At 39.7% G+C, this 27,140-nt stretch overlaps 1 protein-coding gene across 27 annotated transcripts in view; it reads left to right on the top strand.

Annotated features, from left to right (window-relative positions):
• The window catches only part of ESRRG (estrogen related receptor gamma), a 402,731-nt gene that overhangs the window by 222,980 nt on the left and 152,611 nt on the right, over window positions 1-27,140 (top strand). Inside the window, exon 1 of one of the 27 annotated variants that reach the window (XM_062606079.1) lies at window positions 5,038-5,175. The exons of 24 other annotated variants lie outside the window; for them this stretch is intronic. Coding sequence is in view for 1 of the 3 variants with exons in the window: in XM_062606065.1 (XP_062462049.1) it covers window positions 17,033-17,088 (56 nt within the window). In the remaining 2 variants the exon portion in view is untranslated. Of the gene's footprint in view, window positions 1-5,037; window positions 5,176-16,855; window positions 17,093-27,140 lie in introns of those variants that run through there. 2 more of the 27 variants (XM_062606065.1, XM_062606078.1) reach the window with 2 other exon arrangements.

Here is a 27,140-nt window from a genome sequence, read left to right as displayed (position 1 = left end):
TCTGATATGCAGCCAGAAAGATTTTAAATGTTCCAGATTAGAAGGTGGAAACTCATTACATTTCATACTGATTCAGGACAGATATTTGAGTTATTTTCTCTGATTGTGTATATCTTGCTTTTGTAGGGGAGGTGACTTGAGTCCAGCTTTCAGATCTGAGCCCAGCTATTAGTGTGGCCTTAAAGCTGTATCGTTTGACTTGGACAAGATGCTAATGTTGTAAGAGCTGCTAGAGTTTAGTATCTTTGAAAAGCTGATGCATCACTTCTGAAATTGAGGAGTATGAAATTAAGCCATGCAATTCACGAAGCCTTTGCTGTCTGCAGTGCATCTAGGGACATATGTTTCATTTTTCATTTAAGATACGTGCTGAAATTACTGCAACCATGATATTAGTATTTATTATGTTTCTCCAGATAACAGTTATTCTGAATGAATCAAAGTGCATTTACCAATTTTTCACACTGTTAGCAACAATCTGTTAGTTGGTGTTTGCTATTTAAGTCTCTCTTGCCAAAGTTTCAATCTCCGAGGCTGAGAAAATAAATCTGTTTCTTTGAATAGCAATGAGAGAGACTGGTAAGCATTAAAAAAAGGTAAGGCAGTCTTTAGCTGCTAGCAGTTCTAACCAAGTTTTTATCTTCTTGAGATTTATTCTGGGAAAAAATAATTGTTCTCTAAGTTAGTGTTGTTAAAGCTTATAGAGAAAAGGTATTTTGAGATGCAGAACCTTGCTAAAATACTTGCTCTGAATCTGCGTTTTATGGATAGTACCATTTTCATTAGCTGCATCTTTTCAGAGCCAAGTGAAACTGCTTAAAATGCTTTAGTGGCATAAGATCCCCTGATAAGCCTTCCTAACACAGAGCTTTCAGATGGTACCCCAGTATCGCTCAATTGCTGATGCTTGTAGCCTATATTTCTACATCAGCTTGCTGGGAACATAGATAACATGCATGTTAAGTATCCTTTGGCTTCTGCATTTATCATTGGAATTACTTTACCTTGAACTATTGTACAGAGCTATAGGTAAACAGAGAAGTATGTGGTGAGAAAGTACACAGAAGAGGGATTTGTATGAGGAAAAGTTGCATCTGCTTTGTCCAATGAACAAAAGAAAATGACACTTTAAAAGGCTGCAAGTATTAGTGTGTTATTATCACATCCTAGTTTCTGCAGACAAAAAAAAAAAAAAAAAGAAAAAGAGGGAAGTTTAAAGGACAAAAAGAACTTTTCTGAGACAGAGAAATCCTCTGCTATCTACGTATTTAGATTAGATGATGTGGTTTGTGTGCTACAAGTATCACTGCTGTTTTGTCTGTCTGGTTTGTGATGCATTTGCCAGATTAGAAGCATTAGTGCCCTCTATTGTTCATCATAGAACTGCAAATATTTTTACAGGTTATGGCCCTTATTATCGCTCTTGGTATCAAGCAGATTTTAACAAAACCCACACACTTTGTAAAAGCGTATTACTATAAGCTAAACTACTTCATCAAGGAGCGTACGTGTCGGGTTTTTCTCACTATATCAACATTCTGCAACAACTTTCTTTTCATTGTGAAATGCAGTAAAATAATTTATAACCCCCATGAGAGGAGAATGTCTTGAAATACTTACAGAAATAGAAAATCTTTTTTGCTCATGTATTTGCTGACAAGTTCACTTCTTATTGCTGCTTCTTTTAGTAGCAAAGATAGTTTTAATCAAACCATTCTCAAGTGTCCGAAAGTGTTTTGAAATAAATATTTGATCCTTTGCTTCTTTTTTCCCCCTTCAATTAATGTTTTATTTTGAGAAATCACTTTTATTATTCTGACAGGCCAGAAAAAAAATACAAGAGAGTGCAACTTTTCAGAAGAACAATAGAAAAATAACATAGCCAAGCTGTGGAGTAGGGTATTTTTTAACTACATTAAAGTGAACTACAAGAATGACAACTTCATTCAAGCAGATCATTTGGAATTACATTAAACAGCTGCTAATAAACAGCTGACAACAAAAGAGACCATTTTGATCTCGACAGCAGAGAGATTTGAGCAGCATGCTCCCTCAGTGATGTTATGAAGAACACATTGTGCTCTTGTATACCAACACACAGTGTACTCCCCACTGTGCTTGTTGCCAAACACTGTTTTTTCAAATCACTTTGTATTCAATCAGGGATCCGGGAAGTCCAAATCCAGCCAGACAAATGCAGAACAGCTTAGTTGAAGCAGCTTTAACAGGTGCCATCAGCACAGACTTGTCGAACCAGAGAGACAGTGCAACCAGCTATGGAGTGGTGGTCAATGGGATGTGTATTTGCCCCGTTGCACATAGTAGCGCAGGGTACTAAATAGTGTTTTTGCCACAGAGGCTGTTAATGGCACTTTGGTGAAGGGGAGAGGATGTGACAAAGGAAATACATGGTAGCTCTTTACAGGCAGAGTCTGCTAGGCTTTTATGCTCAGGTTCTTCTCTGTTGTATCAGATGCCGAGTGGACCAGAATAAAATGAGCATATCTGTAAAGGGATAAATGAAATGAATGTAAGATTGATTTAAGAGGGTGATCCCTTGTGCTTGAGACAGTTGACTGAAGGATGAAGAATAGAGATAATTGGATGGTTTGTTGCCTTGTGCTGTCCTTGTCTTTCAAGGTATGAGAGGTATCCCTTCATTACATCATTGTAATCTGGATGTTGCTCGTAATGTGCCACCTGTGTTGCCCAATAAGTTGTGTTACTCGTTCACAGTGTGTAGTTATCCTGCACTTTTCTGCCTTTTCAGCTGTAACCTTGACCTGCTCCATGCTGTTGACCTGCTTCTCTAGGGGTGGGGCTCTTTTCAGGTGGTACAACAGTAACAGAAAATAGGTTACAGCACTTAAAGCCATTGTATATTCTACCATTTCCTTTAAGAAACGATTGCGTAGTGGTCTCAGAGCAACATAATAACAGTTTATGAGTGGACAGGAATATATTTTGTTGCCTTCTAGCAAAAGAAGGAAGTTTTGGCAACTGTCTCATCTAAACATTCATGTTTGAGTTCCAAATTGCAACATAATATTTACAGTGTTGGAGAAACATGAAACTCTACTTCCTGGAGAAATTTTGCAGGGCAATAAACTAGATTTTTATGTTAAGCCCTTAGTTTTATGTTTTCAGTTACATTAATATTCCTCACTATTATGTGAAAAGTTATTGGATGAGGCTCTGCCAGTCACGGAACCATTTTGCAGGCTAGCTTTAAAGGATGCATAGTATTGTGTTGAAGGGAAGATCATCGGGGAGATGAGGGTTGGCCGTGAGGTAGATGAAGCAGCTATACAGTGTAGGTTATTATGGGGGGGAAATGAGGGGTGACTGCTAGTGGAGGTCATGAGGGGCAGCCATAAGGGGAGATCAGTTTGCCTTTAGTGACATGGTTTAGTGGTGGGCTTGGTAGTCCTGGGGTGACGGTTGGACTTGACGATCTTAAAGGTCTTTTTCAACCTAGCAGATTCTGTGATTGTATGAAGTATAGCATGTATGGGGAAGTTTCTCTCAGGTGTGAATCAAATCAGTTCTCGAGGATCTGTGGTTTTGCTGTTCATTGTATGTTTGTGGAATTGAGTGTTGTCCTTAAAAACAATGGGTCCAGCTGGTAGCGGCCACACAGGTCTCTCAAGGGAAGCTGTGCCTCCTCTCTGCTCAAGACACTGAAGGGGATGGATGAATCCCATTTATTTCTGTTGTAGTTTGGAATTCTGTCCTGCTGAGTCCAAGATGTTTCTTTCTGAGAGCTGGACTCCATTAAATGAAACACAAGTCCATATTGATGCAAAAAAGGAAGCACTTACTAAAGTCATGCGTTAGGCATTCATGTTACAGCTTGCATGTTTTGTCCCCCATCATGCAATGTTTTGTACTCTTATTTTTAGCCTGTAAGGAAAAACGCGGTAGAGATGACATAAAAAACTCAAATAAAAGGAAGAATAATCAGAATGAGGTTGGATAAGACTAACTTTAAAGCAGCCTTGTTTTTTTATGTGCCCTTGGCTTAAGGTAATTTGCCTTTAACTGATACACATTCTTCTCAACATATAGCTTAGTGTTAAGGAGCTGACACTCAATGGCAAGCCAGGGGAAGGCTGAAAAGGCAATATCATGAATAGTGAACTCTCCCTTGGTTTCCTTGACACCTGCATAGTGCATACTGCCAACCATGATAAATGGAGCAGAAACAGACACTTACTAAAAAGATGGAGCAGAAGTTAAAGGCTGGAGCGAGAGACATAGAAAGATGTATGCTTGATCTCACTTGGAAAGAGGAACAAATGGGTAAGGGAGCAAGTGAAGTTGAATGACATCTTGAAGACAGGAAAGGACTGAGGCTGAAGTGGCAGGAGGCCAGCAAGAAGAGCAGATGGGAGGTGGGACCAGTTTATTACCGAAGAGGCCATTGGATAGTAACAGTGCACATATTGCTAGAGAAACAGACGAGTTGTGCTGACCATTTTTCTGTGTTCTAGCTGAACTTGTCTCCTGTTCAGATTCCTCATTTCTTGAACTTGGTAGACTTTTTGGGAAACTTCCTTGGCAGATGGAAGAAAACTGTGCCATGTGATGCTCAGAAAAGCCATCAGAAAGATAGCAGAGTGGGACTGTGGAATGGAGCTGTGTTCCAGAATATCTGAAGTTGTGTTCCAGAGTGTTTTCTTTAATGGGAAATATTGTGTTCATAATTCTAAACCCATAGGAGAGCAAAGTAACAACTAGAGAAGCATATTTTTATAAAGCTGAATTGGCCGGAGCAGTTCTTCCCTTACTGTGGGAATCAGACAAAAGATACTGTATTGTTTGGCTTGATAGTGGGGCTACAATTGTCTTACAAATTCTGTGCATGTTGACAGACAGTGAGTCTGACCTGACTCACTGGGATAAAAACCCCAAACAAAACCAAACATCTGACCTTGTAAATGCCCTAAAGAGCAGAACAACTGATATTTTGCCTGCAAGGCTCATTAATTAGTTGAATTCCTCATCTAATCCTTCTGGTCAGCTGTGTTGCTTACTCTACCCCAGAAGCAGCAGGCTTGTAGAAACCATTATGATGGGTATCCTCAAGATGTAGTACATGGGCATAAACTACATATGGAGCCAGCAAGGTGTATTCTACAACTTGTGTCCTTGCATGTTCATGAGGGGGTAGAGGTAAGGTGTTATTTTCACTTGTATGTGTACGCTATGTAATCCTGACCTGACTTGAGATTAAAGCAGGCCGTGGACCAATCTGTGGAAAAGGTTTTCCTGAGTTACTTCTTAACTGTCTAGCCACTGTAGCTCTCTTCCATCCGTATTAGTATTAGTAGTTCCAACAGTGTAGTGGTACGTGACATCTCATAATAACTCTAACACAGCAGTCTGGAAAAATTTTTTAAAATGTTGACATGCCAGTAGCAATTATTTTTTTTTCAGTTTTATTTTTACCATAGCAAGTTTAAGGACTGAATTTTGCTCTGTGCTGCACCATATGCACACGCCTGTGTGAAGTTCGCTCATATGCCTCCACAGTTGAGGGTAAAAGTGATCTGTCACCTTGACAGCATTTGAAGGATCTGCAATGCTTTAGGATGTTATGATACCAGGACAATTGGTAGTTTCATACCTCCTCGGCAATAAAGCCATTTTCAGTGCTTTCAGATAATAAAAGTTGGCTGTTCTCGTGCTAACACTTGAAGAGGCAGAACGTACTCTAACCTTCTGCTCCAGCTCATACAAAGGCAACAACAGACAGCAGCTTTTGAAGCATCGGTATTAGTAAAATAGAAAACAATGGTCTGCTTTAAGCAGCTTGTGTTTCCTTTGAATCCAAGTAAGCATTCTGCATGCCTCACTGTCTCTGTGCTTAACTGCCTTGTTTTTTGGCAATAATAATATCATTTTATGTTAACATGATGATATTCATGCCTGTAAATCTTCAAAACTGTCTGAGTGAGAAAAAGACAGAGAATCACTACTCATTGCAACCACCTCTGGGGAGAAATTCAGCATTTGTTCCACAGCAAAGAATAACCTTACCTGGAAGTTCAGGACAATTAAAGTATAAGATAGCAATGCAAAATTCAGCGTGCTACTTTAAAATGTGTATTGTGCTTTAGGATATACTGAGTAGGACAAAAAGACACATACTCTCTCACTGCCTTCTCCATGCTTGCTAACCTAGTTTACTTCTGTACATACAAATAATATGTGGATAGCCCCTACCACAATGAAGTTTCTTGAACTCCAGATTATGTGCACAAAGCCTGTTTTGTTACCCTGAGAGCAAAGTGTACAACTGTATATATATGTGTGTATATATATGTGTGTATGTGTGTGTGTATAAATGTACATACATATCCAGACTAAAGCCAATGTGTCTCTAGGACTGTGTCACTGTGATTTTTTTCTTTGCTGTTTAAAGCCCTTGCCTGTATTATAACTGGCTTAAGTCCTGTCATAACACAAGTTTGATCTGGATGTTTCAGCTTGTGCAGGGTGTTTTTTTTTTGTGTGTCACTTCTGACTTTTAAACGAGATGATATTAATTTTGAAGGAATTAGCCAGAAATTTCCTCCTACCGCAATGAAATGGCATGAGTTAGCCAGCCTAGCTGCTAAAGGTTTTCTAATGAAAACTAGGGTGATATGAAATTTCCCTGATAAAAAGGATCTCTAGATTTCATCTGCTGTATTAAATACCAGCCTAAAAGGGACAGTGGGAGTCGTAAATGGTTGACTAGATTATTATCTACTTTTACATTCCAGGGACACTCCTTTTACTCCTCTGTTACCGTCCAAACAAAGCCTGAGAATCTTGAGGGTTGGGACTGTTTTCTTCCTCGAGGCTGGCAAGCTCCTTCAAAGTCTCGATAGCTTTTTTTATGTTATTTTATGTGTATTCTTTTACCCGGTTCCTTTTCGCATCCCGTGTCAGATTTTGGTGTGCCCAGGTGTTTGTGTGGCTATATTCCCCACAGGGCTAAGGCGGGGAGGGGGGGGGGGCACCGGGAGGTGTTGAGTGCTGCATGTTAAGCTCGTTCCTTTGTATGGCTTAGAAATCTCTGTTGTCCAGAATTGTACAGATAAGGCAGACCCATTTGCTTCATTGTCAGGCAATGTAGCTGAATAGAAATGCAAATGTGACATAAGGGGACTGCACTGGGGAGGCGTTTGCTGTTACCTACTGTAACAGTGCTCCTGGCTGTTGGAAAATTCCTGCAGAATCCAAAGGGGGTTGGGGGGGGAGTAATTAAATTTATTTATTTATTTATTTATTAGTAATTAGCTACAGGTTATAAGGAAGATACTCCAAAAGAAAAGGTATCTCGTGCAGATGCTTTTTATTTCTATGCAGTGGAACGGCTTGGTTTTAAACTCCCTTATCAAGAGCTGCATGCACTGCCCAGACTAAATTGGGAGCATCTCCACACTGTTTGACAAATAGATTTTTTGTAAACTGATTTAGCCTTTTCATTGTTTGCATTTCATTATATAGCAGACTTCATGTCACAAAATCGGTATTCATCCAAAATAGAGAATTTAGAGATAGGACTGTAGCCAGATAAAAAATATTGCACAGCTCAGGTCTATTAACCATAGAATAATAGCAAGTCAGTGATCCAAGGGGTAGTTCTTCTGCAGGGAAGGGCTAACATAACTGAGGTCAGGAGTCAGACCTCAGGACTTCAGATGTGGCTGTCACCAGATTTACAAGTAAATCTACTGGGAAAACAGGGAAAATGAAGGGACCTTGCAGGATAAGAAAAGAAAAAAGCAGCCCAGCTCTTTCATCTTAAATCTCAGGCTTCTCAGTGGGTGAAGAATAAAAGTCTGATTTGCTTAAGTGCCTCACTTTATTCATAATGTCTGAGTTGCATCTTCCAAAGCATGATCCAAGGATCTAACTCAATCAGGTTTAGAGAATTTATTTAGAAAAATAACATTAAAAGAGAACTGATTCTTGTTTTTCTGCCAAATTTGTCACTGAATAAAGATTGTTAGCGTTCTGAAAATATGTGTACCAAATGCAAACAGTGCTAAAGAATACAGATATGGCCTTTAGTAAGACTTGGCACAGTTTATGTTAATGCCTCAAATAATCTGAAGTTGGAATAAACAGGTCAGTAGGAAGACTGAGCTGCAACTTTTCCTTTGGTATTTTATTTCTAAAAGCCTTTCCAATTTTTTAAGCCTATTGTTTCCCTGACAATAGTAGAGAAATTCTTGCCTGTCTCTTAACAGTCACAGTGTAATGGTTATGTGCAGGAATTGCTTTAGATTTTCTTATTATAATAGCTCCCTGCTAGTATCCTCATGCTTATAAACTTCAGCTGTTTTGAACATAGTCCTGACTGGGTTCAAGTCAGCTAACAGCAAGGGTGTCCCTAGGAAATCCCTATTTCATTGACTAGTATTGCTTGAACTCATGCTCAGATAAGTGCTGTGTTCTTCTGGGTTATCTGGTCAGTAAGGATACTGTATTATGGTGCTAGTATTAGATCTGTTTTCTAGACGCACAAAAATGGATGTGCTTTCAGGAAGCAGGTAATCAGGAATCTGTTCTACACTGCTTTATGGAGGGGGGAGTGCTACCCAAGTAAATGTGCATTTGTCTGAGAAAGGAATGTAAAATCTGGCTGGGAAGTGAGAGGAAGTAAGGCATTTAACACAGAGTGAAAGATGAAGCTGTTCACTTCCACAGACATGTTGGTTCGGCTTTTTTATTACTGATTTTTGGTGGGTAAATATACATGGATAACCAAGAGCCTATAATATAACACATTTACGTGTGTGTTTGTGTAGGTATACGCACACATGCACACATCTGCAGTAATTGAAAGAAATTGGTCACGATACAAGTGTCAGTAGTGCAGTAAGTCTAAAGGCTGTACTTTCTGGATCAATTCACACCTTTGGTGAGAGTTGTAGCAGGAAAATACTGACGGATCTGCTTAAAAATCATACTGCTATTTTATTGCTTTATTCAGCACAGTTAAATCAAATAATTACAATTTTCACTTTTCCTGTTTTGTCTGTGAAAGACAGAAATTTCCATCATAGGAAAGTTAAGCTCCGTTTCTGGAAACATAAGATCTGAAACGGAGGGAGAACCAGTGAGAGAAAACAAACCAAAAACTAACATGAAAACTTAAGATTTGCATCTTTCTTAAAAGGGAAATTAGAATATAAATCCGAATTTGCAAGTACATGAGCTAAGCTGAAAGAGTGCACACATAACATTTACACCTTAACCATTATATACAGAGCTAAATCCATTGATGTGAGATTGAATAATTGAATAGGGCTAACTGTCTGGTCAATAAGAATGAAGCTACTATAGGACTGAAACAGTGATAATAGAAGGCTTCAGCTGCAGAAGGATGTCACTACGATTATATTGTCTCATTTAATCATATTTACTAATACCAGAGAAAAAGCATTCATTGTAATAATGTAACACAGGCATTTTTGTTAATGTGTAATTCTTATGTATTGTATTAAAGATGTTAGTATGATCCCATTAAATGTTAGTGTACTAAGTTTACTAGATAGCAGGATTGTTGCACTTGTGTTGGATATACTGATCAGTAAGTGGGAAATGAATGTAGGAGTGGTGAACAGCATTTCAGTACACCCTGAGGCTTAAAGGCTTCCTTTAGGAGCATCAGATCTTTGACTTTCAGGTGGATAGAGCTGCAGGACCTTGGAAAAGAGCAATTGGTGTGAATTCCCTGTTTCTTTGGAACAGTACAGTTAGCCATCTGGGAGCTGCATATCCATGAAAACCTTTATATTAAGTCTCTTTATATTAATGATTGGGGGAAAAGTACAAGATGTGCTTAATGTCTTCCTGTGCTTGTGTGTCCAAGAAATCATTTGGCCTGGAGTCTAAATATGCGTCTTTACAAAGTTTACAATATTGAGGGCTCAGTCAGCTGATGTATGCATTTAAAAGAAGGAATGTATGCAGAAAGAAAAATAAGAGTTCTCTTACTTACAGGGACAGATTTCAGTGACCATCATTATGGAAGTCTCTACCTGCTTTAGATCTGGGGTGTCTAGGGGTGAGTTAAAGGTAGCTAGTACTTTATGGGGAAGGAGGCTTTGTCTACTCTTGACCATGTGCACTCAACCTTTGTTACCAGTTTCTTCTGACTATTTTAGAGTGGTTGATTTGGCATGATGAAAGGTCTGATTCACCAGGAGTCAGGTTATCCTGAGCTGAGGACATTTCACTACTCTGGTTTGTCTCGAGTATGAATTTTGTGGCAAGTTCTTGCTTCCCAGATCAGCAAAATGATGGAAGGTAGAGAGACTCTCACCTCGATTTTGGAGAGAACAGTTGCATACTTCTACATTATATTGACATATTCCTTAATAGTTATAGATAACAAAAAGTAGTGCACCCATGCAGAAAGCCCCTGCTTGGCAAGCAGGTCAGGTGTTGGGTTTTCAGTACTTAAAATAGACACTTTCCTGCTTGTCAGTATTTCTTGTTTAGAAATTGAATTAGAAATTGTGTTTAATTTAGGGTTTCTAGCAGCATTAAAAAGCAGAACCCCTTTAATCTGTTGTTTTAAAAAGTACGCATTACATGTCAGACATGTAGGAATAACCCTGGTGTGATGGTTTCAGTCATCTAGTGTATGAAGATATTTGAGGCTAGGTTACCTGGCAGTTCAACGTGATCTGGCTGTTTGTTAATCAGAGAACATGAGAAGAACAAAGACAGAACAAAAATATTGAAACAAGAGTTGTATAAGTAGAAGATGTACTGTGGGACCAGTAATGCGGTGGTGGGACTGGATAAAGCAGTCATGGAAACAATGAGCCGTAAGAGGGCAAAATCTGTTTCACTTTGTTTCCTGTGACTTGAGTCTGTTGGTAAAGTGTATAACATTTTGTATTCAGTCTGAGAGCATGTTCTGTAAATCTCTTCAGTTACCCGTTCCCTGGGTGTCGCAATAGATTAAGTCGCTGTGTGATGATATGACACCGCCATCACTCGTCTTCCTGGGATATTGCTGGAGGCAACAACAAACCTGTGTCTTTGGCACATGTGAAGGAATTTAGTGCTTGAGGGGTTAAATTACACAGGCTCCCCTGTGGATCAGCTTATGCCTGGACAGTAATAATAGCAATAACATTAATAATAAAAATGCCAGAGTGGAGGGGAAGCAGGGGGAGAAAAAGGAGGAAGAGTGATGGAAGATGGGCTGGGACAGTCAGGGTGGAAAAAAGGCAGGCTAGAGGGAATGTGTTCCATACAGGAGGTGTACCAGCTCCACGTCAGATGTTGTAGGAGCCTCTGTGACATGGACATGCACAAATACACTTACAAAAGCTTTGAGGATGGTTGGTGGCTCTGTGTGTGTGCATGCACACACTCTCGCTTCAAGCCATGATATCTTAGGGCAGTGTAACAAGCAGTTTTATGTCAGCTCACAGGAAAGATTATTGGTGTTTTCACTGGGGGAATATTTACACTCCGTCTTCTTTGTCTTCTATTTTTAGGGCTTGGAGCTTGAAGTCAGGTAGAAGGGCTTGGTGAGAGTGCAAAGAGACCCACTGAGGGACAGGTCTCATCCCTCGATTAGGTGGAGCTAAACCCCTAATCTTGCTTAGGAATAGCTGCTGATGCGAAGTTTTCTTCTTTCCCCTCTGGTGTAGTGGGGTACTGTATTTGTATAGGTGATAGAATGGGATGTCAACTGGAATGTTTTAGTTATAACAGAGAGTACAAGTACTTTTTGAGGAAGGTATTTTTACATAGATGAGGCCTCCAAAAAAACCCCGAAAGGTAACGTAAGCACAGAAAAATGTGGATTTATTTCATTCCTGGATGGAAAAGCCATCACAGCAAGGGACGGCAATTCATTGTGTTGAGAGTAAAAAAAATAGAAACCTGAATTTGTTCTTTTGGATTTGTTGTTTATCATAATAATCCTTCCGGTGAACAGGGCTAATTTACTCTTTCTATAGGAATATTTTAAGTGTGATTATCATAATATCACAGCTGTTGAAAAGGTCCAAAATAGGACATTGACCTTGAAAGTGTTTCTGTGCTTAATATGTGATGCTTAACATTCAAGAAACAATATAACTGCAACTCATTTATTAATGTACAATCTCAAAATGTTAACACTTGCTCTGTAAAGCCATGCCACAAGGACTGCAAAAAGCTTGCAGTATCCCATGAAGTACATGCGGTGTTTTATCAGTGTAAATATGTGTAAGATTTTCAAGGTTTCTGCTGGGAATACTCCATAACTAAAGTAAGTTTTCCCTTTGGTACTGCACTAGTTTATGATTTAATTTTTACTGACATTCCACCAGTCATATTATTAGCTTCACAAAATGAAAGTGAAATAATCCTGTATTAATTAAACAGAGCAACTGAATTCCCTCAGTCATCTTATCCTTGGCTGCCTGAGACAGTAATGCATTTCAGCTTCTCTGAAGAAACTTACACTAAAAAAGGAGCTTGGGGTAACAGTGAGATATCCATACTGAAGTGTGTGCCTGAATTATCTTTAGGGAATAGACCCTTTTTGGTGGGTGACAGGCAATGTGTGTGTGTCTCTCTTTATTATATCCTTCCCCCCCCCCCCCCCCTTCCTTTTTGTCAGAAGCTTTGGAAAAGGTGTTTCATCAAGAGAATAATTTTCATTTCCAGCAATGCGAACAGTTTCTGTTCTGTAGAAGGCAGTCATTTAAATAAGCATGCCCTTGAAAATAAAATGAGGAGAAAATATGGAGTATTTATTTGAGAGAGGAGATAAATTGAATGTAGTTCAGCAACATGGTAAGGCAATTCCTGTTATTTCATGGAGATGTTTTTAATATACTGGAGCAGAGCATAGTGGCAAAAGCCAAAAGCCCTGCTCTGTGTATTTGTGAATGCACTGTGGAAAAGTTCCAAGGAGCATTCGGAGATTGTGTTATGAGATTTCTTTTTTTTCCCTAAGATCAAAACAAGGAGTAATTAATGCTAAATACAGATTGAAGTAGCAGATGGCTTTAAAGTAATAACCTGCTACAGTTTGTTCAACTACGTACAAACAGGTGAGCAGAATTTGGGACTTTGGTAGCATTTGTTTATTTAACTCATTAGTGGTATCCAGGGATGCACCAAGTGCCTTTCAGTGGGAAGCACAAAACACGAAAGACCAGTAGATAGTGACAATGTTGTTCTAATGTTGATCTCACTTGTAGCATAGTTGGATCGCATCTGAGTTGTGTTTCTTTAATTAGCGACTGTGAATAAAGGGCAAATCACACATTTGATACTTCAGTGCTTCTTTCCAACTTTAAAGAATATGGTATTTTCCAGCTAGGCTTTGAATAAGGTGGCATGGTGTATGGCAATTTTCTAGCTAAAGAATAGAATATTTGTTTTTAACCAAATTCTCAGCACCTATTAGACTCTTTCATATTCTTGCTCCTTCCCAGGTGGCTTGAGCATCTTGCTCCTTTTGGTAAATACACATTTAACACAATGTACTAAAGCACCATTGAATCTTACTTCTTTAGTTGCCTTGAGGTAGTTGTGTTTCAAGCCTCTGGCCATTTGGATGCCTTGGAATGTCTACAGTATTTAAATGTGAAGATGCTTAAAGATATACTGTTAAGCACACAAGAGAAATTATATGCACAGAGAAACATGGAAATGTAGGTGCAGCTCAGTAATGCCCCTTGACTGGTGCAGGCACTCGTGCTGGCTTTTTTCTTCCCCTCTCTGATTCCATTACCACTGTTTTGTATAGACTCCTTGTGGTAAGATTTTGCGCTGTACAGTTTGATGAGTTAGTGCAGGTGTCTGTGTGTATGTCCTTAGTCTACATCCCTTGGTAAAATTCAGTAAATGGATACCTGTTTTGCTTTTTGTTCCCTTTTTCCTACTACTGTTTTCATGTAGCTCTAGAGAAAAAGCTTGAGAAAAATGAAGCTACACTTAGCACCAGTTTATTTCTTGCTGTAATCTCTTTCTCACTCTTTTTTTCCTCCTCCCCATCCCCCCACCCCCCAAATTGATCAGTAACTGTGAAACCCAACTGCAAGAATGTAGTTGGAATTCCAGGCCCCAGTCTGGTGGAGATGACACTTTCAGTCCTGGGGGAAGAAGCCAACTGCTTTGTTTATCAGCATGCAAAGTGCAGCACTGTATTTCTGGTTCTCCCAAGAAGCAGCACTGGCAGGGAAGAGAGCTGCTTGCTTGGATGAAAGATGGTTGATAGGAAGGTAATTATGGTTCATAGTGGGAGAGGAAAAATTTGTTATTTGGGGATGCAGAGGGAAGGTAGGGGAAACTAATTTGGACATGAAAAGGAGGGCTTACTGAAAGACAGACCATGACAGAAGGAAAGAGACCATCATATTTCAGCACCTGAATATATATAATCTTAGGAGATAAATGAAAGAAAGTAGAAACCAAGCTAATCTGTGCTTGGTAAATTTTGAAATGGATTAGATGTCATATTTTAAGGGGGGTGTATTCAGGGAACTTAATAAAGGAAAGAGACATGAGCAAATTACTAATGTATAGGGGATTCATTATGAATAATTTTAAAATAAGAAAACACATACACATTAAAAGATTTGAAGTCATTTTAGCATATTGTAAAATAGCAATTTGGGGTATAAATGTATAAACAGACACTCGGAGACATGCTCAGTGCAAACAATGTATTTGTATTTTCATGTTTTGCCAATGTGCAAATGTAAATCGGTTTGTAGGAACTGTTACTTTGGGTTTATATAGTAATACAGATACCTTTACATAAAGACATGCAAGTTCTGATTTGCTTCCCAAATCCATATTTATCAAACTGTTACTTTAAAGGGGACATTATAATACAATAGCACTATTAAATGCCTCTCATTTAAAAATTTGATAAAAATTGTGGTTTTTTTTTTTTGTCTCTGATGTTTCTACAGAGTACTTGGATTTTATGCTACATTTTGGAGCTTTCTAAATCACTGCTTATGAGTGAATTTACATCTTAATTACAGAGTTCACATTTAACAATACAGACAGTGTACTACTACTAGTAATGAAGCTTTTACTACCTTCTTTTGTACAGTAGTCCGAGCTGTAGTTTTGCTGTGTGACTTCAGTTCCTAAAGTTACATGTATTTATTTGTAGGAATCCATTCTTTTGTAGGAAGCAGGCCTGGTCTTCACATAAGATTAAATACTTAACACTGGAATCTCTCCTCTATAAACAAACACAAACACATCTATTGAACTTAAGCATTTTGTAACTGGGTTTTGTTGCTGTATTTATTTGGTAAAGTGCTGTGGAAGAGATTTGGAGAACACATTTGCATTCAGATTTATGAATGGTATTAATGCATTCTACGGGTTTGCACAGATTTTTTCTGAGCTAAAAGACTGCTATTTGCATCCTGTTAGTGTTCCAGTCACAAAAGATTTTGTTAAGAGTTGAACTGAATTTTAGAAAAATACAGTCTTTTCAGTGGTGGGGTTTTCTTTATTCTTTTTTTATCTTACCAGAAATAGCCTGCGTATGTTTTCACTGGTAGGGGCAGAAACACGTTGAACCTGGAAAATAAGCAGGGTGTCTTAGTCGTAATATTAAGTAAAAACAGTAGCTTTTCAGAGAAAACAATGTACCCCAGTTCATGACTGATCTTTTCAAAAAGGGATGCGTGCATGTGTTTCAGTGCAAATAGTGTCTCTAAATTTGAGTATGGTCATTTTCACGGAACAAGTTTAATCAGGGACCTTTCATACGACAGAGATAAGCAGCTCTGAGGTGGCTGGAAGTGGTTTACTGGAGCTGGGCTTGGTGATGTTTATGCAGGCATAGATACAGGGTTACGTGTGTCATTTCCCTTTCAGTTTGGTAAAATTCCCTTTACAAAACCCCAAACACTGTAGAGGTCTATGGACTCCCTGATTTACTAACACAGACCTACTACAGCACAGTCCCTTATCTTGTTAAAATGAGGCCGGTTCAGTCAGTCCACTCTAATCCCTCCACAGTTAAGGAAGAAATTGAGCGGTTCTGGAGCTTTTCTCTTTGCTGTATCTAAATATATACATCTAAACGCCTCAATATTCCCATGGGGCATACACCTTAAATATACCCATGTTTAAAGATAGCTAACCTGTACATTAATATATATACCTGTATATGAATATATACCTGCCTATGCTCCCAGTTGCACCCACGCTATTAAGGAATGGATCTGAGTGCTCATTTTGTTAGGAATGCCGGGTTTTTTAGTAAGTTAAAAAAAAAAAAAAAAAGCTTTAAATATTTAAAACGATTATATGTATTAAAAACCATATTTATATAATCTAGATGTATTTATATATATTACACAGCATAAAACCCCAGCCCACCCCTTCCTCCCCCCACAGCAACTCGCATGACAATGAAGAGTTGAGTTACCCGGAAACTTCGGCAGGCTGCGCTTGCTGTTTTTATTATGTTTTAAGTTCCCTGGCGCCGGGCCGTTCCAGAGAGGTCGGGCAGGCGCGGTCAGAAGAGCTGAGCCGAGACTTCTCCCTGACGGCACCGCAGCGAAACGCCACCAGCACGGGTGACGGCGTCTCAAACTTCATCCTCTATCTCTGCGTTTGATCCTTCGACGGGTGAAGCTGGGGACCACAGAAGCGCGCAGTACCGCGAACATACCCGCGAGCTCTGCCCGCCGCCGCCGCCGCCGCCTCAGGCCGCTCCGCACTCCCCCCCCCCGCCGTCCCCGTCCCCACCCCTATACCTGCCGCGCAGCCCGCGCACCGGGCCACCCTGGCTCCTGATTGGCCGCCTCGTCACCAATGGGACGCTGCCCCGGGCCGCGGGGACTGCATATGTAAAGAACTACTTCATATTCATGAGTGCCCGGCGCGGCTTTAAGCCCTTGATTAGGCGGGCGGGCGAGCTCTGGGTCCCGGCCGGCCGCCGACGTCTCGCCCGGCCGCGCTCGTGCCAAGCGCTGCGCTCCGCCACGGAAACTTTGCTTTACGGCGCACGAAGCATGGTCGCCGGGTGCACATGGATTCGGTAGAACTTTGCCTGCCGGAGCCGCTCTCCCTGCACTACGAGGAAGAGTAGGTACCGCTCCCCGCTTTCCCTTACCTCTTATCCCCGCACCGCCATAAAACAGGACAGGCGCGCAGGCTGCAGGTACAGAATGCTGAGCCGCCCGGCCCGGCCCGGCCCGGCCCGGGGCACTGCGCGGCGGCTGTATGTCGCGGGGGAGGGCGCGGAGCGGTGCTGCTGTGGCCAAGCGGTCGGCCCCGGGGCCGAGCAGGCTTACAGGTGCGCCCGGTCCCCGGTTAGGAGGGCGGGAGCGGCCCGAGCGCTGGGCGATGTGTGTTCCGTACTTCACAGGGGTTCCTCAGCTCTCTGCTTTTCCTTACAAAAGGGAGCAGAACACTTTTGGACGAGGCGCACGCAGTACTTGGCTGGCACTTCCCAGCTACCTTACGGAGTGCTCCCGGTGGGAAGCGTGGCGCCCGAACAAACCCGGGCGGGTGAGCGGCCCCTGAACTTGATTTCAGCCCGCCGCAGGGATTAAATGGGAATATATCACGGAAGCTGTCACCGGTTCATTTTTCTTGATGTCGAGCCACTTAACGTTGCCGTGCACCTTCTTATTACACTGAGTGTGACAGTAACAGCGAAGAAAAAACCCCAAGCTAATGGCCAGCATCGCCCTAGACGCAATCTGGAAAGGCTGTATTGAGAAGTGACAGTGTATTATAGGTAGATGCCCACTAGCTGTCCTTACTGTCTGCATATTGCACTGCTATTTGTAATTAAGCCAGACATACAAAGTGAAATGCGGTGGTCATATATTGGTGGAATAATACAGGACGTAACAAATAGCCTGCCTGGCAGGAATGCAGTTTGGGAAAAGGGGAGTCAGGGAAACTCACTGTCATGTTCCGGGATAAATAAAAGGAAATAAAAAGAGGTAGGATGACCCTCTCAGATGTGGTTTATAGGTCAATGTACTGTGAGGTTGCTATCTAATGTAAGATAACCTTTGTAAATGTAAGAGTGCAGTTTCCACAGCTTTTACTAAGTGACACGTTTTTGATAAAATATATAAAAAAGATAACTTGCCTTTTTTGTGTGTATGTCCATGCTTTCACCCCCCCCCCCCCCCACCTCCCCAAAGGAGCTTTCTTGAATTTACCTTCTTACAGCTAATTTGAATGATTAGTTTAGATAAGCCTCTTAGAGTAGATGCATTTAAATGAAATCGGGGCACATGTCTTTTTGGCTCTGGTGCAAGATTCAAACTAATTTTTTCCTTCCTCTTTGGCTGAATTAAAAGTCATCCTAAAACACTCCCAGTGTTTTGCCTGAGCATAGGGTTTGGGGTATGAATGAGTGGACACAGAGAAGTAACTAAAGCTCAAAAATGTGTCTGCTTCTCTGTTTCAATTAATAAACGTCAGAGTTTTACATGTTATTAATGTTCATAGTAATTGAATTTTTGCTATATATTGTAACATGCATATGCACGTACAAGAATATAAAATAAATACAGTAGTTCCTGCAGTTTTTATGTTACGGATGAGGGCAAAGAGGATTCAAGCTAAAAATTGCACGAACATTTTGGGAGTGCACAGACATCTGCCTGTCACTAGTATGCTTTGATTTTAAGGCGCAGAGCATGTTAAAGAATGCAGTAACTTAAAAGCCAGCTGCAGCCTTGGCTTTTTGCTTTTTCGGCAATAACAGTAACAGTAATAATTACTAATAGTTAATAAGCTAACAGATGCAATAAATATATCTGCTCATTTTGACATATGTGTCAGTTTAATCGTTCTAAATGAATCAGTGCGTTCATAACGTGAAATCTCCTTCAACCTCTGATTAAAATGTAACGTTGACTGTAGGATTATAGAGTGGACTTAATTTTACTGACTGTTTTAACAGTTGTCACAGCTGTTGGAAAAGAAAAGGCAATTGAAACACTGCAAAAAAAAAAAGGGGGGGGGGGGGCGGAATGAGAACAGGGCTAGTTTAGTGAATTTAAACATGTTCTCCGAATGTCAAACACGGAAAACGGAGGAGATTTGTAACTCCAGAAATCTCCATGCACTATGGGCATTTGCCCTTTGTGGCTCACTGTGTTTCATTAATTTGAACCCTCATCAGTTCCCTTACTTTTGCCATTTCCAAATGTGCAGCAAAGTCTAAATGTGAAACCAGTTCAGCTGTTACAGTGCCCATGGATCTCCCTCTTACAGTGCAGCTGATAAAACAGAGAGATTACAAGAAATAAGGATTGTGTGGGGTGGCTGTAACATATAAAAAGTGGATTTAGGTGTCACGTCATGTGAATACTTAAGTGCAGTGATGGTCGGGATATGTATTTCCTCTTTTTCTATCCATTCTATCCATGTTGCAGCGTGGGAATGGTCTGTTGGGTTACCCTGTCCTGGTTATGTTTGTGTATGGATGAATATGAGTATGCGTGTATACTCAGCATGTAAAGGTATATATATTTATGTGTGTGTATGTCTGTGTCTGTGCACAAGGCAATTATATACTAAACATAGGAGAGTTTATGTCAGTTTCACGCTTTGACATGGCTTCTAATTCCTGAAGAATTTTCGTTAGAAGTGCCTTTCATTTGTAAAGGGTGGACTGAAGAACGCTTCTTTGTGAAGTGGGAAGCAGCACTTAATTCCACTCCACAGTTGTGGAGATCTTTAACCTCGTGCATTTGCCTTAAGAGATAGCTATTTACAGTTGTTATTAAGAAGTAAAGCCCAAAGTTAATATTAAGTCAGAAGTCTCCAGGCCTCTATACGCAACCCAGGTGTGTAATGTGGCATGCAGCCCTGTGTTGTGAAGCCAGCCCCTAAATGTGGGTGATTGAACAGGCTCTGCCCGTGTTCTCCCATGGGCTGCAGGCCTCTTCCCTCTGTTTCCAGAGAAGCTTTTTGGGGCTTTGAGAGACTGCTGGCAAGTTTTAAACCCTGCATGAAGTGTAAGAGGTTTGTGCTGTAATGCCCTTCTGACAGCTTTTAATTTACTGGGGCTTGCCCCTCTTTTAGTGATAGGTGCTCATTTTAATGTGTTTATGGTTGTGCTCTTTTATTTACCGAGCCTGGTGTGTTGCAGCGGTAATTAACCCATGTTATTAGCAAAGCCCTTGTGGATATCCATTAATTCTCTTGAATGGCTGATCAGTTTTTCTCTATACTTCTTTTTTCCTCCCATTTTTCCTGAGACAAACTGTCCTTTTCCTTAACAGTCCTTAGGCTTTGAATTTATTTTTCAACTGAGATGGGTAGAAGGGCACCATCCCCATAGTTCCGTAATAAAGAATAACTATTGACTTAACAAACTCTTTTCAAAGATGCTAATGGGAAGCAAAACAACTGGGAAGAATCTGCAGGGAACAATTTATTTAATTATTATTTTTCAAAACACATGCTTAGTGATAAGAAAAGAGGTAAGGGTTTCCTTAGTCTTTTTATTATTATTATTATTAGTTTTTTGTGAGGCTGCATTAGCTGTTGTGAAGATTTCTGTGTTTATATTTTTAATCAGATTTTAACTTAGTTAATTGCACTTTGGGCATTTAAAAGAAATCTTGAGCCTGCAGAAAAATACTTGTGCTTGCACTGCTGTGAAAAGATAAGGGCCGCCTCATTAGCCATCCCTACTTTTGCAATTAATTTCAAATACATGGTGCTATTCATCAAATACAGAAGGTAACTTGTCTGCGATAATATTTAACAATACTTGAAGCCTACTTCGCGTAGAGGAGCTGGAAGGTATGATATGTCTATTCTCACAGATGTGCAGCCCATATACTGTGCTGCTGTTTATGGTATGGAGCAGAATTATGATAGAAAAATAATGGTATTAGAGTATGAATTATTTATAAGTGACATGATTATTCATTTTACGGAATGTTTTTAAAGGACTGACCCTTGACCTGCAGAGAGGTTGCTTGCACCCCTGTGGAAGTGTAAGTAGCAATGAAAAAACCCCACTTATCTGAACCTTTCTTGGAGGTATCACAAATGATTATTTTTTGCTGAAAATAAGTCAAATGCATAGGATAAGTAAGGGGGGGGGAAAAAACCATGAAGAACTCTTGTTTCTCTTGAAGTTTAAAGTAGCCTCTGCCCGTAAGATAAGCTTTGCTATGAATTCTTCATCACAGCAAATTCATGGAGGGAAGAAACAACAAAATGTTGATCTGTTACAAGTGCATATGAGCCTCATGCTACCAGGATCTCTGGAGGAAATTTGTGATTATTCTGGGCCAGTTTGTTCAGTTTTTCTCTCTCTTTTACATCTGCTGGCCTTGTATTAAATTGTCATTGTCCTAAAGCACGTGAGAGAGAAATGAATTGCATTTCTCGACATGCTGTGACAGTGAAATATTTAGCCTCTCGGTCTCCAATCATACTCATATGTATGTTTGATAGTGCGGGGATGACACCAGCAGTTGCTGCAGCTTGACATTCCACTTATTACATGTTCTGTTACATTTTGTATATCCTCTTTTACTTTAGGCTCCAGTTAGGTAATCATATGTTCGTAGTCACATCAGTAGAAGCATGTGTATGTGTGGTTTTGTTTTATATTTTTGTAGGTTATGTGGAAATGCTCTGTCTATGCACGGCGAGGTTTGAGCTTGAATGCATAGATACCTGTGTGTGTGCGTTCCAGGTATATAGTGTATTCTTTATGCAGTTTGTGCAATGTACATCTCTTACTGTGTGTATGCACACAGAGATGTATACAGTAAGTATATGCAGAGCTATGTAACTTCCCTCTGTGCAGTTGCTTGTTAAAAACATGCTGCTTTTATGTGCTTATTTTTTCTTATCCATGCAAAGAGAGCTGGCCAGCAATGTAAAGTATTTGCACCTGATTTTATATGAGATTCTCCATGTAATCTAGCATTTTCTGTATTTGTACTCACAGTTTTGATTTTAAAGGATGCTGTTTGTTTGTGGTTGTTCTAATATATGAATTTGCTCTTCCAAGTCATTTACATGACTAATATTTATGCACATTCCTGTAAGTTTTTGTTGTCAGTCACAGCTTTGTATTTTCAGCTACATGTGTCCTTGGAAACATGGTTATGTTTACACCTAAAGAATATAATTATTTTTTTGGTGGGGGGAGCCTCCTACATATGGTCACTAATATAAATCATGATGTCCTCAGACAATACTATAAAACACATATTCCATTTCAATGGTCCTCAGTCCTCCCCCAAAATCCTATAGTGTTGGTTTTGTGGTTGTTTTTTTGCTATGGTTTGCTTGTTCAGAACTAAAAATGAGACTGAATTATGTACTACTATTTCAGATAGTATTAATTACTTTTAGAGGGTTTTGGTTTTGCATTTTCTGTAGCACTTTGGAGAGTAACTTCAATAGATGCGGTATAACGTTGCCTTTTGACGTGTATGTCTAGTGAAACAATTTATGTATTTGCTATGTTAGTGTTACAGAAGCTTTAAATCTCTTGGGTTTGTTTACATAATGCTTGTAATGTTTTTCAACTAATTTGTATTTCCTTCAAACAAAGAAGGGGCTTTTCTCTTTGCTATTCCTCAATGTAGTAGGCTTGCATTAAAGGGAATCTTGTCTCATTTCCAATTATTTTCCTCTTCTAAGAAGCATAGCTTTTTAATCAGGGCATCATTTCTCACTTCTTTGAAAACTGAAATAAAATGTTGGGTTTTTTTTTGTTTTTTTTTTTTTTTCTTCAGCTTCCTAGTCTTGCTAGGAAAAGTCTATTGCAAGTCAGAGAGTTACAGGGATTTTCACGGAGTGCAAGACAAGCCTATGCTGGTTTTCTTTACTGCTGAACATCTCATTCTTACTGTGGGTCACCATTCTGAATTTGTATGAAATCTAGGTGGAATTTTCTGATTTAGATCAACATTTACAAGGCAAAAAAAAAAATTGAAATATAAATTTTTATTTTTCGTGTCACTAACAAAGAACATTAAGCATGGAATTGGAGAAGGGTCTCTATATACTGCAGAAAGTTAGTGCTAATATATTGGGGTGTACGAAATAGAGCTTCCTTGGTCCAATTAAGCCATTTATAATATCCTTGTACAGACTTGTGTACGTTTATAATATATATGATAACCTACTGAAATGTGGTGAGTTATCTTTATGCATGTGAGAAGAGTCTAAATATATCCTTTTATCATATATTGAAAATTATATTCCCTTTCCCTGAGTATAAAACCTCTTTGCAGAACTTTATGTGGGAGGGCAGATTCTCTTAAAGGCTTGTGTGTTGAAAGCAAACTCTAAGATAAAGTGATTTGAGTTTTTTCAGGTTATTGTTCTGTAGGTTAGTGTGGATGTCTCTTACTCCTCTGTATCTTTCCATGTTGCTGTAAGTGAAAACAAACCAACCCTGTACATCTCCTTTTCATCATTTTGATTGGAACTACATACCATATGTAATGCGTTTTGGCAGCACTTACCTAGCCAAAGAAAACAAATTAATATTAGCCATGCTGAGGGGTGTCAGAAGTATCACAGATGTGTCGATTCAGCTTTACTCCATCACACACTCTTTCCTTAAACAACTGGTCAAGCTGTCACAAAACGTAGCGTGGCTACAGCTTGATTCTAATAGGTGTGATCAGAGATTGATGGCTTTGGCAAGTTAGAATGAGAAGATGATGCGGAGTTACTGTTGCTTGTTTTGAGTGGCTGCAGGAAAAAGCTGAACAAACAAACAAGTTTAAAAAATAAGTAAATAAAGGGTAAAAATGTAAATAATGAGTTATAAGCCAGTCCCCCCCCCGTCCGGCCTGCCCCCCCCCCCCCCCCCCAACCCCCCGCTAGCTAGACATTAAGCAATTTAAAGTCCTGCAGATGTGGAGATACTGGAAAGTGTAATGAAAAAGTCTATCTAAAATGTAGTGCTAACTTGTTCCCGAGCATTTCTGAAATTCCTTCCCATATAAAGGTGCCGGGACGGGTGGGGAGAGGAGGAGGTGGCTTGTTTTAGGCAGTCCATCCCTATTCATGGTATTGCTCTTCTTTTTCCCCTTTCCCCCTATTTCTGGTTTTGCTTCTAGAGCTGTTTTTGGAAGAAACACTTGTTTTAATCTCACATATGAATATTTTGACGGAAATACAAGAGAGGAAAAAAATTAATAAAGAACAAGTTAACAAAAAGGCGAAATCATACCCCGTTACGTACTCTGAGCTGTGCTCTTAGAATAGGCAGCTACTGGCAGTTTGTCTAATTCTCCATATATTAAAAAGCAACAGAGAGGAAGGATCAATCCATTTTCTATGTATTCTTTAATTTCTTTTAAAAATATTTTTTTCCTATCTTCAAATTGGGTTTGGTTCCCATCTTTCTGGATGATGAATGCTGGTGTCCTTTTATATTAAAGTTGGTATTTTCTTGGACTGCGATATGCTCAGTTCACAAGTATTAATGCTAAAATAGTTTTCAGAGAAATTAATCCTAAAGTCTCTGAGGTTTTCTTTAGCACAATTATTTTATTTTTTAATAAATATAAATTATTTATTTTATTATTAGGAAAAAAAAAATCTGGTAAAAATTAAAGCTAAAACCGTCTTAAAACCAAAGAGATTTAGAGTGTGTTTCTGACAGAAAGCACGCATGGATTGCCAGCAGAATTAGCTTTGGAGCATGCTAAAATTCTCACAGCAAAATGTGGATTTTTTAATTCCTTTTAATTCTTTTCTCACTGTTCTGTGAATGCAGGATTTCCTTTACTAAATCATACTCACTTTTCAAGCAGCTCAAGAATTGCCTGGCAGCGTTCTCCTAGCAGCCGTTAACGTAGTGGGACAGATGAGATGTTTGGGGCACGAAATGCCATGTCTTTAACCAACTGTTCCTGTGACCATTAAAGGGGGATGAGAATCGGATTCCCACTAACTGAGTGAAGCTCACGGGCACCCTTGCCGTCGTTCTCGCAGGAGCTGCTTTGGGTCCCAGTTGGTGCTTGGGTGATATTTAAAGAGCTGAGCAGGCACTGACATTAGGATGAATGACACCTGCCCCATCCGTCACCATGCCGCCGTGTCACAGATGGAGAAACAACAATCGGCTGAATTACCCAGCCCTGCACACTTGGCTTAATTCAGCTCATTGTTCCTTGGCAAATCCGGAGGATGGGAATCCAGGCACAAGATGGGCTCAGGTGGTAGCAGGTCCATCAGAGGTGTTCAGCTGAAGCTCTCGGGGGTTGTGGTGGGAAGGAGCACTCCACACAGAGGGCTGGAGCTTCAGCTTCTAAAGGAGGCTGTAATTAACCAAGAGCTGGAACTCGGGATTTTCTCCCAGTGTTCAGGAACTTTTCCTTTAGCACGGCCAGGTTAATGTTTAACTGTTTAAATACTGCATTGTAGCTGTCATTGAGAAGCATGGAGGGAGATGCTGTGCATGTTTCCTATGGCTGTGCAGTAAGCAAAAGCTTCAGAGCCGTGGCCGTTCTGAAGTAGTAGGTCTTTTCTTTTTTCTCAGTAGTTAGCACTGAAAATCCAGTGCCTGAGACACTGAATGAAAAGGGAGAGTTGTTGAGAGGCTTGTTTGGAGAGAGGGAGGAGGGTTTTGAGTTTGTGATAGGTCTTTAAATCTTAATGGCAGAGGAAGGTTGATCATGAGACATCACAGTCATGTTCCAGGCAAAAACAGTAAAGGGATTTAAATGCCTTCAGACACTGTAACTATTTTTCTGTCTTCTTTTCTTTCCTTTTTTCTTTATTTCTTTTTCTTGCCCTTTGAAAATCAGAGGCAGTTCCTAGAAGACAGGAGAATTAAAGAAAAAAAAAGCAAATAGAGGTTATTTCTCTGCTCTTACATTCTGTGTCAGTATGGTTTGAATGCATTTAATCCTACTGCTTCTGTGCTCTTTTCCCAAATAGCACCAGGTGATTACCTGATGAAGTACTGAGATGGAAGTGATTATTCTTACTTCGCAAAATTCTTGTCTCTTTTTTCCCCTCCTTTTTCATTTCTTCTCTCCCCACATCCCATTTGTGTTCCAGTGCTATAGAGCAACTGTATTTTTCTTGTAAGCTAATTCATTGATACTGTTTTTGTTACAACTAATGTCAAGCAGAAAACCTGTAGCATGCCAGGAACAGCTCACAATGTATTGAAAACACAGCTTATGTTTGATTGTGTGTAAATACAGTTAGTTAGTTGGGTTTATCTGATAGCCTGGCAGAAAGAGAGGAGCAGTACAAACTGTTTTTAGTAACTGTGATGTTCATACACCTGATAAGATTGAGAGTGCTTTTGAACTACTGATATGCTTTGAGTAAGAAAAGAATAGTCACATCCATTGGCACCGGCTTATCAGGAATGGAGTAAAATGCCATCACTTTTGCATTAGCAAAAGTAAATGTTTTGGACACTTTGGGCCTTTTTTCCATTTAAGTTAAATAGCAGGGTGCTTTTGAGCAGACTGTAATGAATGAAAGGATTTATTATCTTTACAAAATTACAGGTGAATATGTTGAGAGAGGAGTCCCCGGAAACAATAACAGCTCTTTTAATAAGTGGCTACATCTATTCATGCTTTTGGTACAGAAATTCAGTAATTTTATCCTCTTTTGCTCTGTGAAGTGCAGCGCTTAACTTGCAACGTGCAGTTTTTCATAGTGTAACATGCTTGTGCATCAATTTACTGACAACGTGTTTGATATTCAGGGCATAACATAGCTGTTCATAAAATCATGTTTGATCACTTACTAGTATGTCCTCTGCCTTCAGTTGCTGTGTATTGTCGTGTTTGAAAAAGAATGTATCTTGGATTCTTTGCTGGGAAGGCAAGGCATGATTCATCGTTAACTTCCCCCAGCAGGCATGAAGCATGTTCGGATACACTATTATCTTCTCAAAGTTTGCTGATTATGATTTTTTTTTTATCTTTTTAGAATTCCAGGTTCTTTTTCTTTCACGTGCCTACAGTTAATTTTGGGATATTCAAATTTGATGAATGATAGTGCTAGAGCAGATTTGATTGATTTTGGGTGATTATTGATTGCTGCCAATGAGATCACTGGGACACTGTGAAATCAATGGTATGTGATTAAACCAAGGCACTGCTGTTCTCTACATTAGGCAGCAGTTGGGTATTTAGGAACTG

This window comes from Pezoporus occidentalis, unplaced genomic scaffold, assembly GCF_034315485.1.
Source record: "Pezoporus occidentalis ecotype Australia unplaced genomic scaffold, CSIRO_AGI_Poc_V1 ctg93, whole genome shotgun sequence".
Classification (NCBI taxonomy): Eukaryota; Metazoa; Chordata; class Aves; order Psittaciformes; family Psittacidae; genus Pezoporus; species Pezoporus occidentalis.
This window is presented reverse-complemented; position numbering and strand designations above follow the sequence as displayed.